General features: G+C 40.3%; 2 protein-coding genes across 7 annotated transcripts; one reads left to right on the forward strand and one right to left on the reverse strand.

Annotated features, from left to right (window-relative positions):
* Positions 1-1,688: 1,688 nt before the first annotated feature.
* Positions 1,689-7,308, reverse strand: nt5m (5',3'-nucleotidase, mitochondrial). 5 transcript variants are annotated; one of them, XM_086138577.1, is made up of 5 exons: positions 6,503-7,234; positions 5,079-5,179; positions 4,577-4,637; positions 4,372-4,486; positions 1,689-2,732 (listed from the first exon to the last, which is right to left on the reverse strand). In XM_086138577.1, the coding sequence occupies exons 1-5, from the start codon at positions 6,773-6,775 to the stop codon at positions 2,593-2,595; spliced, it is 690 nt and encodes a 229-aa protein (XP_085994703.1). In that variant the 5' UTR covers positions 6,776-7,234; the 3' UTR covers positions 1,689-2,592. The 5 variants fall into 5 exon arrangements, with proteins under 5 accessions (XP_085994703.1, XP_085994702.1, XP_085994704.1 ...); XM_086138580.1 differs by lacking the exon at positions 1,689-2,732 and adding an exon at positions 3,374-3,827 and having other exon boundaries at positions 6,503-7,291; XM_086138576.1 differs by having other exon boundaries at positions 4,372-4,637; positions 6,503-7,235.
* On the forward strand, positions 3,743-14,935 carry cops3 (COP9 signalosome subunit 3). Of its 2 annotated transcripts, none has more exons than XM_086138575.1 (12): positions 3,743-3,880; positions 9,576-9,705; positions 10,376-10,488; positions 10,695-10,744; positions 11,206-11,298; positions 11,545-11,724; positions 12,404-12,544; positions 12,669-12,842; positions 13,097-13,183; positions 13,271-13,384; positions 13,453-13,533; positions 14,177-14,935. In XM_086138575.1, the coding sequence occupies exons 1-12, from the start codon at positions 3,868-3,870 to the stop codon at positions 14,228-14,230; spliced, it is 1,230 nt and encodes a 409-aa protein (XP_085994701.1). In that variant the 5' UTR covers positions 3,743-3,867; the 3' UTR covers positions 14,231-14,935. The 2 variants fall into 2 exon arrangements, with proteins under 2 accessions (XP_085994701.1, XP_085994700.1); XM_086138574.1 differs by lacking the exon at positions 3,743-3,880 and adding an exon at positions 8,004-8,180.
* Positions 14,936-15,121: the final 186 nt, after the last annotated feature.

Raw genomic sequence — 15,121 nt, forward strand, 5'->3', positions numbered from 1 at the left:
AGACAATAATCAATCAATTTTAGGAATGATTGCAGTACATTATTTGAATGTTGGTCATGGTGGTATTTGAAGAGACTAATATTTTTTGAGGTGGTCTTTTTCTAATTTCTGCGCCACAAATATTTTCAATAGTGGCTCTCGAAATGGCAGTGGTCTCAATGGAGACCACTCATTGACTGAAAAAGTGACGTGCGTAGGGTGCTTGGCCAAGAGTTCACTTAGTTCCCTTGTGTCAACAAAATGGCCATTGGGAAGGCGCTCAGTTGGAACGATGCATTTTTGTCGACTTCCTTCCAGAGCTGACCTAGTTGGGCAGCTCTTAAAACAACTAAAAAAAACATATACAAGACAGTATGCATTTTTTGGGGACGTATTCTAGTAGAGTCATGATCATGTCAGTTTTTCGTCGCTGCCATATTTACATTTATTCTAATGAAAAGGACTGAAAAAAGTGAATTAATCTGTACAATGGATAGCAACTGTCTTTTAATAACGAGAACACAAAGTAGAATAGCAATTCACGCAGCTATTTTGGCACCATAGCCACATATAAAATGAATTATAAAATAGCATTCTCTCCAGCTTCCTCTCCACATCTCCAAAAAGCATGTTAGCATGTTAGCTTCTCATTTATAATCAGCTAGGAGAGGCTCCAGCAAGCAATCCAGAAAACGGATGAAACGACATTCAAGGAACGCACTGGACGTTAATGCAGGTGCTGAGTTTGCAACTCATTTCCCTTTCTTAAGAACGGGTTCTCTGAAAAGAAAAGAAAAAGTGCCTGAAATGCATGAATAAATAAGACTCAATGTCCAAATCCAAGGATGTATAATGATTTTTTTATGCCTTTGAATAAGTGGAACAGATATACTTCACCTTCGTTTTACTTTTCCCCTATGTGACTTCTCTGAACTCCTGCGGCAAGCTATACGCCTCTTAATGAAACAAGATGAAGCAAGATAGGCTGAATTGAAATATTTCAGGGGCATATTGTGATGAGTTTACAAAAGAAACCAACCCAAGGGAACTGCCCTTATACCATTTTTTGTTTGAAACTCAAACTTGAATTTTAAATGACACTTTGTTGATGATGGTTTCAAAAAGCTGGTGTAGAACAAACAATAAAAAAACCACATTGATATTTTTTGCCCTGCACTGTAATTTTTTATGTATAAACCTGTATATAAATAAGCAATAGAACTGGCCTCGTCAAAAAAAATGATACACTTAATATTCACTCCAATCAAATATTTATGTAATGCTGTTGGCGGACACATGACCTGCAGGTGAGGTCAAGTGCTCTCACACCGCAAGAGCACATTTTGCTCTAGAATGCCTTGATAGTCTTGAGATTTCATTGCGTGCTGCACAGATTGAAGACGCCCTGTACCCAATGCAAAATAAATTAGGACTGGAACGTACGCAAACCTTCCATGGTTCTCAGTGGCTTTTTTTTTTTGTTTGTTTCATTTTTATTCAGAATGGTATGCAATAGCTTGAAAAAGTCTACACACCTCTGGCAAAACACGAGAATGATACGTCCTTTCTAAATCTTTATCAACATTAATGCCGCCTATAACGTGTGTAACTAATGACATTGTTCGAGAAAAAAACCCCCAAAAAACCAAAGCGAATGCATTTTTTAGACAACTCACGCAAACTAAAACCAATAGACAGAAAACGGCAACAGACGTAAAAGTGGATTTATTATAGACAATCTTTTCAGTAAATACATCTTTTTTGACAACTCAAAGAATGATCATAAACACAATAACTGATGGTGGAGGTATTTTATCAGTCAATGGCATATTCATTTTCACAGAAACAACCTAATTTGGTTCTTGTAAATGACATGTTACAGTACTTAGATCTTTTGTTTTTAGTCAGGTTCAAAAACAATAAAAACAGGACACGTAAACCACAGGATAGCAAAATTCAGTTCTCAAACCAATAAATCACTTTCAAATGTAGTTGCCAAGCTCTTCAAAAATAATCAGTCCTATTTTACTGCCTCTTATTCTAAACTAACAGCACCGCATGCACTGCTCTGCGCAACTCTCGGGAAATGATTCCGTTCAGCCGTTCAGATCCTTGACTGTGCGGCAAAATGACAACAAAATAACCCTTGTTAATTCAACGCATAGATGTTTGAAATGAACACAGGAAAAGAAGCACCAAAAAAGAAGAAAATTGTCTTTTGAAAATAAGTTTTCTTTTGTTTGTGTATTGCACACATACCTTGAAAAAATCATAGGTGGACTATTGGTGTGTCACCGAGTGAATGTTATAAGTCCAGTGGTTTATTCATGTGCCTCTGCAAACATCTGTTAACTGTTAATCCATTTTTCTTGCGGAGTCCATAACCTCTTGACATTGAGCTGGCCTATTTCTGACAGTACAGTATGTTTGAATTGATGAAAACATGCTTCAGTCTTACAGCGCCCACTTGTGGTCGATGAGGGTAAGACAGTTCAACGAATGTGACGTGTGGTTCAATCGATTCTTGGCTTCGTGTCCCCTGGAGCCTTGGCACCCAGATGGAAGGCAACGCTGCTGGTGATATCGGGCCCCTGGAGCTTGTATTGAAAGACGTCACTGCCTTTTGCTGTCCAGGATGGCTCTCCAGTCGTCCGACCAGGACAGCAAGCGTCTCTGCGAGGGGCCGTTGGGAAGGTGCTTGTTGTGGCAGGCGGTGAACAAAACGTGCTCCCAGGTGGGGTTGGGCTCCACGCCTGCGCACGGGATACGGTCAGTTATTAAATCCTGTATTACGTAAGGTCGCACAAGCTGTTTTCAACAGTAATCGGTGCCTCCAGAGTGGTTGCCTGAGAAGACACCAAGATGATGAAGCAGATGTCTTTACAAGGTGCTGGTGAATCGCTTGAAACACCCACACGGCATTACACAAGCAGCCTTACGAAAGCATCCTCGCTTTTGTTCCCTACAAGGCACATGGAAATCCCTTTCATATTTGAGATGCCGTATTTACACAGTAACTTAAAGTGGATATAAAATTGAAAAAAAAAAAATACACATTCACGCTCAAATTTCTGGTTTTTGTCATATAAAATATGAGACCAACACAGAGCAACCACTCGTGTAACCAACCACTCCAAATAAATGGGAGTCAGCGCGCACCAGCCACAGTTTAAGTGCCTTTAACTCTTTCATTCCACAAGACGTACTTGTACGTCTTTTTAAAATTAGGCCCCGCCTACCAAGGACGAACATATGTCTTTTTTTTTGCGGCATGTGAATGAGAATAAGCCTTTTGCATTGTCATGTAAAAAAGCGACCAGTAGGTGGCAGTGGTGTCCCACGTGCATGAAATGCATGCTTTTACAAAAAGCTCTTTTTCTCTGTTTTTTGCCCAGGAATCACCATTTTCATGAAACTTAGCCATTTTGTAATGCCGATTGCTGAAGAATGGAAAAAGATAGAAACATTTTTTTTTCTATCCAAACTTTATTTTGGTCGGCTCCATGTTTATATAGCATGAGAACCGAATATTCTGTGGGCCTTGGAAGATCAGTCAAAATCCAGTAAAACGCTGGGATTGAATGAGTTAATTAAATGTAGCCGTTTTCACTGAATTTCCCTTCTATATATTTTTTGTAACACTGAACGCTATTTCAGATTCACTCCAGCTTGTCTACGGCCTGTACTTGAATACATCTCGTGGTGCGACCTCAACACATCGTCAGTGATGTTCCCCGGGGCCATAGGGTGTTGCAGGTCTTACGTCAGACACCCTCACCCGGGTGACCCAACCGAGGGGTGATCAGACCCGACCTGTATCCAGGGAGCGCACTAGTCCCCTGATCCATCTGAAGAAAAACAGTCCCAATTCATGATGCTGATGCCATCATGCTTCGTTTATGTAAGTTGCTCTTTTGGTGATTAGCACTGTTGATTTTAAGCCAAACATACTTTTGGGAATTAAGGCCAGTTCAAGCATTGTGAACAAACAAGCAACACTGTCAAAGAGGTCACTTAGGGTCAACTGGGGCAGAAAAATGTTTTTGAAATACTAATCATTGCTATGATTACTAGACATGCTCGTATTAGTAGTACCGGTTGAGACAGATGGCCACCCCATATGGAGTCTTGCTTCAGTTCGAGCTTTCTGAATCCTCTTACAGGGCCATGCAGCTTGAATAATGTCTCGACTTCTTCCCGATCCCCTCTGAGCATGGAAAATTGGCGTTCGGTGTTCATTGTCGATTGTTTGCTTGCTTGTTGTTGTTATTCTAATTTTTTCCCACATGTTCAAAGAAACATTCAGTCATTCAACTGTGGCCAAAGTGCTTGGGGGGGGAAAAAAAAGGTTGGTGCAGTTTGGTACTAAATCAGTGAAATGAAAGGTTTTACCTAAAATATCGGGCTTGTCGTCGATAAGGATATCTCCGCTGACCACCGTCTTGTCTCTGGTCAGGATGACCTGCTCCAGAAAGTCATGGCCCAGATGCTTTTCTACCCACGCATACTGGAAGAGAACGCACGCACACACGCAACAGGGGAAATACTCTGCCGTCATAGTTGCTCTAGGGAAAAATTGGCGAGTAAGAGAGCGTACCTTTTCATAAGGGCAGTGCTTGAAATGCTTGATCGGGCTGGTGCAAATAAAGACATCTGTGCTGCAGAATGGAAGGGTGGAAAACGTACACAAAACGCCAGTATTTTTACTTCTTTTTTCAATGAGAGTCATAGTGGAGTGAATATTGCTCATTCTTCGGTTAACTGGAGAAGTCAGATTTTGTACCATACCACCCAAATCATGAAAAAAATCATCACTTCAATGATTATTTTTTTCATTGGCACGTTTGTGTGAGCAAGACGTTCTGTACTTCCACCCCTCTGCTACTTAATAGTGAGACAATTTGACATCAATAAAATCTATTATTATTATTATTATTATTATCATACCCCCCCCCCCCCACGAAGTCACAAAATCCGTAAGTACATGGAATAAATAGGGTGTGGCAATTGTTGTTGCGGGTATAAATTCTGTCGATGCGGTTAAGGCATTTACATGCGACTTGCTTAGGCTCCTTTACAGTATGTAGTCATGGACCTACTTGTCCATTTCGGCCATCTGCTTGACTGCCTCGACCCCACCAGGGAGGGGCTCCAGCTCACTGAAGAAGTCCTTGGACTCCCAGATGCTGATGGCTTTCTCCTAGAGATAAAGAACACGTGCCTGCTGTTTATGATCGAGAGATAACAATAATTGCGCACAGCACATGACTTAAAATCCTATTGCTCACAATGCACACACTGACTACTGTGCCAAACACATGACTGATCTGTTCATATAATAAACGGTCATATAATGTACAATATCTTTCTTATATTATAAAAGACATCAAATTGTGCTTTACAATTTTCAGGGGTTTTGTTTGATTGTTTTTTGTAAACCTGTGGCACTTGTATATACTGGTGTATCAGCCATTACATTGACCTAAATAATTATTTTTGGTAGCTGCTTTTTGTTATGGCACAAACCTTCCAGTGGGTGATGGTCGAATAAATATTACATGATGCTGCCCTGGATTTCATTTCACCACTGCATTTCTGCTGCTAAACCTTCAGCTAGCTCCTTCATTCCTTGACCTGCTAAATCCCATTTTACTTAAAATTGATCAACTCTAATATATTAATCAATGTGAATATGCAGTGCTACAATAATGAATACAACGATTAGAGATATCATATGCATGAGTGAAATGTGTCATCCAGTATGTATTAGACTTTACACGATCAGGATTTTGGAGATGATTGATTAATGAGTTTGAAAAAAAAAAATCTCCCCAAAACACGGATACAATGCAAGATACAGATGATGGGTTGGAGGGCTTGAACACCACCCCCTATATATATAAAATATATATATACAGTATATATATATATATATATATATATATATATATATCACACACACATGTATATATACTGTATGTATATATATATATATATATGTGTGTGTGTGTGTGTGTGTGTGTGTGTGTGTGTGTGTGTGTGTGTGTGTGTGTGTGTGTGTGTGTGTGTGTGTGTGTGTGTGTGTGTGTGTGGATATCTACGCTGGGTTATTAACGATGGCAGCACAGAATGTCCCTGGAGTGAACAAGATTGCGTTTGCTGCAATACAGTATCTTATTTTGCGGATCAGATCAATGACATCACTGATCTTTCGTCAAATTACAACATAACAACCCATCGTCGATTCTGCATAAAATGCAAAACATTTTCCGACGGATCATTATTCTTATTACATTGCATAGTTATCTGAAATAGGCATGACAGTATAATAGTGTCACGTGAACTTGGATATCCTTATGATTTTGAAACTTGTGCGAAAATGTGCGTAAATCTTCACTCAATAAAACTTCGATTTTTAGACCATGGGAGGGGGGTGATGAGGATGTTTTTCGGCGTTTCGATCGCTCTGTGATGGATCAATCGTGTTTGAATCGCATACAAGTTAGCGTGTCGCTACACTTACAGAGAGATCACTCCGGAGTCTTCCGTACTGCGTGGACACCCAAAAGCCTCTCCTGTCCTCCAGGGAAATGTATGGCTCGTTCGGGTACCTCGCCCGGTACTTCTTCAAGAACCCCCCCTCAAAGTCGGCCAGAACGCCGTCCATATCAACCAGCACCCGCAGTCTCTTACCAGAAACGGAGTTAAGCGTCATGTCGACGCAGCTCCCTTTGAATATGTGAGGCAGCAAAACTCTTCCACTTTCGAGGAGACGGCTTTTGGTCGATAGTAACATTATAGTGGACTTGGGTGGCACCAGTTAACTATTGCCGGGGAACTCCTGTAGTGGGAAAAACTCCGCATGGAAGACAGTTTTTCATGGACGCTGCATCGATTGCATTTGACTTGTGTTGACGTTTTGTGCCCGCATAATGTTTCAACGATCTCCGCGTGTGATCTGCACAGCTCGGGTGCTATCTTGACGTTAGCTTTGAAGCTAAGTCTACAGCGGCGGAAATGTCAAACGTGACAGGCCTGCGCTGGGGTGTGATTGAGTCGCTTGTTGACGTGTTGTCAAATGTCCCGCAGCTCCCCATAACCGATCAAGTTGTCACCCTGGGAGAAAAATGTGAGGTGCCAGAAGATAGGAACACAGTAGTGTAACACAATGGTTTCATTGGTGAAACACCGTAGTTATGCTACTCCCGGGAACGAACTGTACTGTATTGGCCTGACGAGAACAAAGATGTTATGTTGAAACAAGATGGTACACCGTTGACTCTGCTCATCCAAACAAAACAAACGTGACAAAGTTGCAAAATTATTATGATTATTATTATTATTGTTATAATTATTATTATTATGACATGGTTGTCGTTGCTGTCGTAGTCGTAGCTGTAGTAGTAGTAGTAGTAGTAGTAGTAGTAGTTGTCGTCGTACTGCGTCTGTCGTAGTACACGCGTAGTAAATAAATAAAACAAAATACTGTAGTTGTTTCTGAAAGGTAGGAACAGCAAAATCAGCGGGAGTGCGATTGCGCATTCCTTTTTGGAACATGTCTGAGTCAAAATATTGTTTTTCGCCGGAGCAAAATTTACGAAAATGCATTTACTTGTAATAGATAGTCATCGGGTTAAAATCTATGAATGGGGTTAATCTATTTGCTGTGGATGTATGTATTTTGTTGTTGTTGTTGTTGTTTTGCATACAGACGAAATGTAAAAATGCAGATTTCGCTTTCGTTTCTGTGTTTTACTCTAAAATCTTTGTCTAATCGCGGTAGATGTGACGTCAATTCCTGTTTTTTTTCTTATTATTTCTTCAGGGCATAGCCAACATTAATTTAGACGAAATAATCTTTTAAGGTCGCTCAGACTATATGTAAAAATGAGAAAGTGAATATTTTACCGCTTAAACATTGGTGCTACAGCTACAGAAACTAGTGTTTTGTGTGAATTTTATATTGATGCCTAAAAAAAATCGCTTACGTCAAACGTCTCGTTGCAGTCCGTTACTTAATAAGGTATCGCGAGAATACCCACTGGCAGTGGCGGCTGTGTGGCCGCGCTCTCAAGACGGACTGAGTTGTTTTTGACGTTTGAATGAAAAACAGTGAAAATTACCTCCGCATTGGACCCACGTTATAATGGCTTCAGCCTTGGAGCAGTTTGTGAACAATGTGCGGCAGCTTTCCGCTCAAGGTAGGCTTGCCTCACTCATTCGTATGGGAAGTACTGGCTAGTTAGCCTGCATATGCTACCCTATGCTTTGCCGATAGCCAAGTCAACCACTTCTTTTTGCCTAATCATGGAAACACATCGCTAGACTCTTTCGTTGCCAATGCGAGTGTGCGAAAAATAACTACGGTGTTTGTTAGTGTAGATGACGAACGTGGATATGTGGTAGTTCTTCAAACAAATTGTCAAAATGATACTTTTTGGTTCTGATCTGGAAAATATTTTCTGGGCACTGTCTACCGGAAGTCCCACCCTAGTCTCGCGTGATTGGCTGGAATTCAAGAATGGATTTATTTGATTGGTTTTGGTGCCTTGTCAATCTGTCTAGCAGTTGGCTTTAGCGGAGGCCTTGACAGGGCAGTTGACCGACCGACTGGTTTAAAATTGTAAATCTACAGTTGATCACACATCCAAGGTTCTAAATAGCATTGCAGGTCAAAGAATGGGCTCCCGATCTGTTTAGTGAGATCTTATATGCCCTTAATGATTGATTCAATTGCATGACTGCAGAATTAATGTTTTCTCCTCTCATGCTTTAAACGGAATCACTTTTTCATCACACGAGATCTCTGGAGACTCAGTCATACAAATAAGAGTATTGCCATGAACACGGTCATTCAGTTTTATGTATATCGTAATGATAATGAACACAGAAGACGTGAGTTTACCAAAATAGACACAAATCAAAAAGCAAAGAAATACGTCACATTAAAAGTCAACGGTTCAATACATTTTGAGATAACTGGTGATGTAGCTAATACAGGTTGGCATACGCCAATACTATACGGCAGTACTGGTCTCCTATTCGGAAAAAAAATTCAGATACTACGACACTGATACCACCGAACGAGCCTTCATATATGTTTTTGGGCTGGTGGAGTCAGGTCAACGCCAGCCGTGTTGAAATACTTTATGGTCAACATGGATGACAACGCTTTGTTTGCTGACTGCAAGCCGCATCGGTTGTCCTATCACATTTTTATTTTATAACATTTAAATGAACTTGGATGTTGTACTCGACCATGTACAAGGATACATGGTCGAGATATATATGTACGGTAATGAAATTACATATTGGTCGGGCCCTCGAATGAATCATGCTCAAGAGGTATGTGTTTGATGTATTTCCAGCAACATCTGATTAAAATAAAACACAATTGCAAGCTTTTTTCAGTCTTGCTACTTGGTATTGGCGAATATTCAAACACAAGTTGAACTTGTACTTAGCCTGAAAAAAGTGCTGTCGGTGTATCCCTTGAGGTAATTTATTTTCAAAGGGCTGAATATTACAAGTAAATGTCCGGCAAGAGTGAATTGTCTCTGTTATTGTACTCTTGACGGTCATTTCTTCCTCTACAGGCCAGATGACTCAGCTGTGCGAGTTGATCAACAAGAGCGGGGAGCTGCTGGCCAAGAACCTGTCGCACCTGGACACGGTGCTGGGGGCCTTGGACATTCAGGAGCACTCCCTCGGTGTGCTGGCTGTTCTGTAAGTGCTCCAAGTGCAAGTCATGACTTATTCACAGTCCTCAGAGAGAGGTCTCCTGCTGTTTGATTGCACCACAGTATTGGGTGCATCCATGTTCATATGCCAGAAAACTGCACAATTTCTTATTTTCCTTTTTTTTTTTCTTTTTTTTAAATTTGATCTCAACCCGAATTTCATTTGACATGAACTGTAATATAATGACATTATTGTTCCAAAAAGGGGTTTGTACAAATTCAGGCCTCCCGTCATGTGGGGCTCGAGTTGGAGACAACATAGGCGCCACTCATGAAAATAGACATTATGCAGTAATTTATTTATCCATTATTTAATTATGATTTTTTTTTTTAAATTTACCTTTCTATTTCTACATTTTATTTCAGTCCAGGTTATGTATTACGGTACATAAAGCTTTCTGAAATTCATTTCATCAATTTTTACAAAAATCATTATTATACCATTGGTAATAATTACATATCTCACAAAAAATTAATGAGCATGACAAGGTTTCCTATTCTGCTCAATACCATTAGCTGATATACTGTGCTAGTGGATTAATGGGGTATTCACATTTTGTTATTCATACTAGCAAAAAAAAAAATGAAAACAACGAAACATAATAATCTCGAATGCTTTTTTTTATGCTGATCTGTCACTCTTGTCTGTGTTCCAGATTTGTAAAGTTCTCCATGCCAAACATCCCTGATTTTGAGACACTCTTTTCTCAAGTCCAGCTCTTCATCAGTACTTGCAATGGCGAGCACATTAGATATGCAACAGACACTTGTAAGTCCTGTCGACCAAACGTTTTGCATCCATCGATTGAGACAGTAACTCCAGTATGTTAGCATTTTTTGTTTTCTTTCACCCGATAAGAGATCACCTTAAAATTGGGTAGACCTCTTGGAATGACTTCACTGAATGTTCTTTCACTTTTAATTGAGGAGCTGCTGGATTATTGTTCTCTAATATCACTCCTTTTGTGTCCTTAGTTGCTGGTCTATGCCACCAGTTGACAAATGCCCTTGTGGAGCGGAAACAGGTAAGACGGCACATTTACACTGACTCACAGGGCAATTATTGACTAATTCAATTAAATATAAATAGAATTATAAAGAGATACCAATTTAAAAAAAATAGGCTGTAGAACCTTAACAATTCAACATATATTAAAAAAAAAAGACAACCCCCCCCAAAAAAAACAACTAAAGGGCCGAAACCTGTACTGTATGCGAGTGACGTATTTTTTTGCTCCACTATTTGCTAACTTGCACATAGCAATTTGTTTCATTTTCATTCAGCATTTTATTTCTCATTTTCTCATTATACCATTACTAATGCTCGCTCTAGTTTATGTCATTGAGTTATATTACATAACCAGAATTCTCTTTTTTTTTTTTCCTCCTCCCCTGCTAAATATGTTAACACATTTTAAAGTGCGGCCCGCATTTTCTCAGTTTGAATATTCAAGTCACATTTCTTTCCTTCTCCCCGCCGTGACAGCCATTGAGGGGTGTCGTCATCCTAAAACAGGCAATAGACAAAATGCAGATGAACACCAACCAACTTACCTCAGTTCATGCAGACCTGTGTCAGGTGAGTCACTGGGCCAAATGTATGTCTCACCCAACGGTATCCACCATGACGACATGTGGTTTAAATCGCATGTTCCTAACAGGATGTGCGGATTTTTAGACTATACTATTCATTTTTGTGCTTTTGTGGTTTGTTTTTCTTGCTTATTTTTGGTTTAATAAAACTTCATGCTTACTTTACAATTTTTATACTATAATTTTTTCAGTCACAAATGCCCTTTTCCCCTGTTCCGTGTCCTCTCTCCAGCTGTGCTTACTAGCGAAGTGCTTCAAGCCGGCCCTGCCCTTCCTGGAACTTGACATGATGGACATCTGCAAGGAGAACGGAGCTTATGACGCAAAGCACTTTTTATGTTACTACTACTATGGTGGCATGATCTACATGGGCCTCAAAAATTTCGATAGAGCACTGTATTTTTATGAACAGGTACAGTATATCCATATTTGAACCTTGATTGAGAAACGTTTAAACATTCTTGCCTTTCGTTTCGTCAGTGTAAATAATGATGGAAAAAAGGAAACTGTGTTTTTGAAGTTTACCACAAACTGTTCCGCAGGGCATCATAAAATCTTGAACTGAAGTCACATTTTGTGCAAAAATAACTCCACCGCTGCCCGTAATAACGTAAGAACAATAAAACACTCAGTCTTGAGTTGGCGAAGGTCTATTACAGATGAATGTGACGTGTAAAATGTACAACAGAACAGTACAAATGTGTCACGGTGCGTATGGTAACTTCCCGTCTTGTCTTGAACACCCCTTGCTGAAACCGGTCCTTTTGGAATAAGTGTCGGACGAACCATAACCTTTTAAAGACTTAAGATCTCAGGAGGTAGAGTGCAGTATAATGTTTCAGAATAACTAAAGCGAACACGAATAGAAAAACATACAGCCAGAGATGAGTCGCTCTTGCAAGATTTGCTGCCGTTCTGTCAGATTTTGAAAACATGTTTTCTTTTTAAATCCATTTTTTTTTCGTTTCAACTTCAGGGGATCGTGACTAGAAGTTCTACTTTATCATCATTTGGATTTCAATAGAATCCTCATCTCTCGTCACTTGTCACTTGTTTTTGTTTTCATTTTGATTTTTTTCCACCCCTTCAAGGCAATAACCACTCCGGCCATGGCAGTGAGCCACATCATGTTGGAAGCCTACAAGAAATACATCCTGGTCTCACTCATCCTCCACGGAAAAGTGCAGCAGCTGCCCAAATACACCTCGCAAATCGTAGGGAGGTTTATCAAGGTAGAGTGGCCTCTAAAGGAAGGTGGATTGAATAAAATCCCGACATAAAAGTAGCGGCAAGAATTTAAAGCCGGCATCCATCTGGACTTTAGTTGTTTATTTTCTTCTTTTTGCTTGGCCTCAGCCCTTGAGCAACGCCTACCATGAGCTGGCTCAGATTTACACCACCAACAACCCGACCGAATTACGCAGCGTTGTCAACAAACACAGCGAGACGTTCACGCGAGACAACAACACGGGCCTGGTCAAGCAGTGCCTCTCCTCCCTCTACAAAAAGAACATCCAGAGGCTAACAAAGGTGTGTGCGTGGGGGGGGGGGGGGGGGGGGGGGTGATGGGCGATACCATCTAATATAATTGGTCAAATTGTCAAAGTAAAAATATAGCGTTGATTGTCATGACACTTTAATGTGATGTAAAATTGTGGAAGTGGACTCTTATTTGGTCACGCCGAGATTGTTTCTTGAACAAAAATGGACTCGATTGAGATGGCTTCTCATTTCATCTCCTCTTGCATTTATTTCACCATCCATCATGCCGGTGTCCCCTGCAGACTTTCCTGACACTGTCTTTGCAAGACATGGCAAGTCGGGTGCAGCTTTCAGGTCCTCAGGAGGCAGAGAAATACGTCTTACACATGGTGAGGGGATCCACAATGACAACAGCAAGACGCAAAAGTATCACGTCGTTGTTTTAATTCTGTTGTGGATTTTTGGTTTCTGAGCAGATTGAAGATGGGGAGATCTACGCTAGCATTAACCAAAAGGACGGCATGGTGTGTTTCCATGACAACCCGGAAAAATACAACAATCCGGCAATGCTACACAAAATTGACCAAGAGGTGAGAATCGCTGGAGCGCAACCCGTCAAACATTTTCCTAAAATGTCACCTCGTGTTTTAATTTTCAGATGTTGAAATGTATAGAACTGGATGAGAAACTAAAATCTATGGATCAAGAAATCACAGTAAATCCGCAGTTTGTGCAGAAGGTGAGACAACATTCACAATATTGTTTGTTTTATACATTTTCAACAGCACCACAAGCTTTCGGGGTCATTTTTACCGGATTTTCACGACCATACCGTACACCGCATTAAAAGGCCGAGTGTCAGTTACGGGTGCAATTTCTGTATTTAACACAGAACAAGACGCATTGTATTATTGTACGCAGGCGTCCTGGTTTACGCCCACTATTCCCACTTTCACATCCACATGCTCAGTTACGTCCGCCTTTCCTCTATACAAGCAGCGTGTCTGCACAACATCAGTCAGTCGAGCGGATCCCTCATCAGAGTCACACAACAGCATTCACAGATTTTGGAACTCGGTGCATACACAAGGTGACCCACTTTATTAGGCGCCCCATCCAGTAAGACTTTTAAGTGAGACTTTTATTGACAAATAAGTGTAAAGGGAGGTTGCTATACATAATTTTGCCCACAATAAATTAGGTTGATACGTCATGTATAGTCCTGGTAGTCTTTGTTTTTTAACGCATTCAAAGAGAACAAAGGGATAGTTCTGTTCATCTTCGAAGCATTTATAGCATTTGTCGAATCAACACAGTCTCTCTGTCCATGGAAATGAAGTTTGCCAAATATTTCTAACATGTGACTTTTATTTTCATTTAAGAGTATGGGAACGCAGGAGGATGATGTTGGCAGCAAAACGTCAAGTTACTCCTGAGGGGCCTCAGACTGCCAGAAAATATTGCAGCGCAAAATGCATTCTTCCATGGATGCATTGGACTTTTTTTTTTTTTTAAAGAGGAAAAAAAATATTCTATTGCATAGAGACATTGGTTAAGGAAAATCTAATTGTGTGGAACGATGGTGAATTTGGTTATTCTTTCTTCACGGTTTCTGAAGGATAAAAACAACCTTTACAGGAATTGAAAAAGATTACAATTTTGTCAGTGTTTTATTTATCAATGTTCAGGTTGGAGTGACCGTGCTACATTATCACAGAACACAAGAATAAAAACTGGACTTGTTTGTTCCAAGCATATTTGTGAATAATCTCACCTTTCTGCTGCATGATGGCTGTAACTAGAAGAAGGTATTCCATATGAGGTAATACATGGCTGGCAAGGAATAAATCTGACTATTATCTACATTTGTAACGACTGCAATGATAGTTTCCCTCTTGCTTTTGTGTAGAATGTAGTCAATCTTTGAGTACACTGTGTGCAAAGAGGCACAATCTGGCGCACTGTTTTATTTTTATTTTTTTAAGAAGTTTGATCCACTAGAGGTCACTAGAGCACTGTACATAAAATCGTTTTGACAGATTTCTCATACAAGAGGCCCAGGTCAACGGATATAACCAACCCGTCATGCCATTTGGTTGCTTTGCAGTTGTGGATCTGTAATAAATTGTTCGATAATTGGCTGCACGTTTCTGTCAAATATGTATGTTCAATGTTTATTACAAAGGAGGTGATTCACGATGTAAACCAATGAGTTCCTTCACACAGGCGGATGTCGCCGCTGGGAAGATTGGGCCAATCATGGCCCACCATCCGTTTAGAAGAGGCGGGACTTGAGTCCTGGAACGGTCACCATACGCCACTCGTGA

Source organism: Hippocampus guttulatus, chromosome 19, assembly GCF_054856545.1.
Source record: "Hippocampus guttulatus isolate MCC_2025c chromosome 19, RoL_Hgut_1.0, whole genome shotgun sequence".
Taxonomy (NCBI): Eukaryota; Metazoa; Chordata; class Actinopteri; order Syngnathiformes; family Syngnathidae; genus Hippocampus; species Hippocampus guttulatus.

What these genes read in the sequence shown, in the direction of transcription:
- nt5m (XM_086138576.1), bottom strand. Translation starts at nt 6,775, where the DNA reads ATGTTACTATCGACCAAAAGCCGTCTCCTCGAAAGTGGAAGAGTTTTG. An exon ending in GACTCCGGAGTGATCTCTCT is followed by an intron (nt 5,180 to 6,502) that starts GTAAGTGTAGCG and finishes CTTTATCTCTAG; the next exon opens with GAGAAAGCCATCAGCATCTG. An exon ending in CGACAAGCCCGATATTTTAG is followed by an intron (nt 2,733 to 4,371) that starts GTAAAACCTTTC and finishes TCCCGTGCGCAG; the next exon opens with GCGTGGAGCCCAACCCCACC.
- cops3 (XM_086138574.1), top strand. Translation starts at nt 8,126, where the DNA reads ATGGCTTCAGCCTTGGAGCAGTTTGTGAACAATGTGCGGCAGCTTTCC. An exon ending in GCGGCAGCTTTCCGCTCAAG is followed by an intron (nt 8,181 to 9,575) that starts GTAGGCTTGCCT and finishes CTTCCTCTACAG; the next exon opens with GCCAGATGACTCAGCTGTGC. An exon ending in TCGTAGGGAGGTTTATCAAG is followed by an intron (nt 12,545 to 12,668) that starts GTAGAGTGGCCT and finishes GCTTGGCCTCAG; the next exon opens with CCCTTGAGCAACGCCTACCA.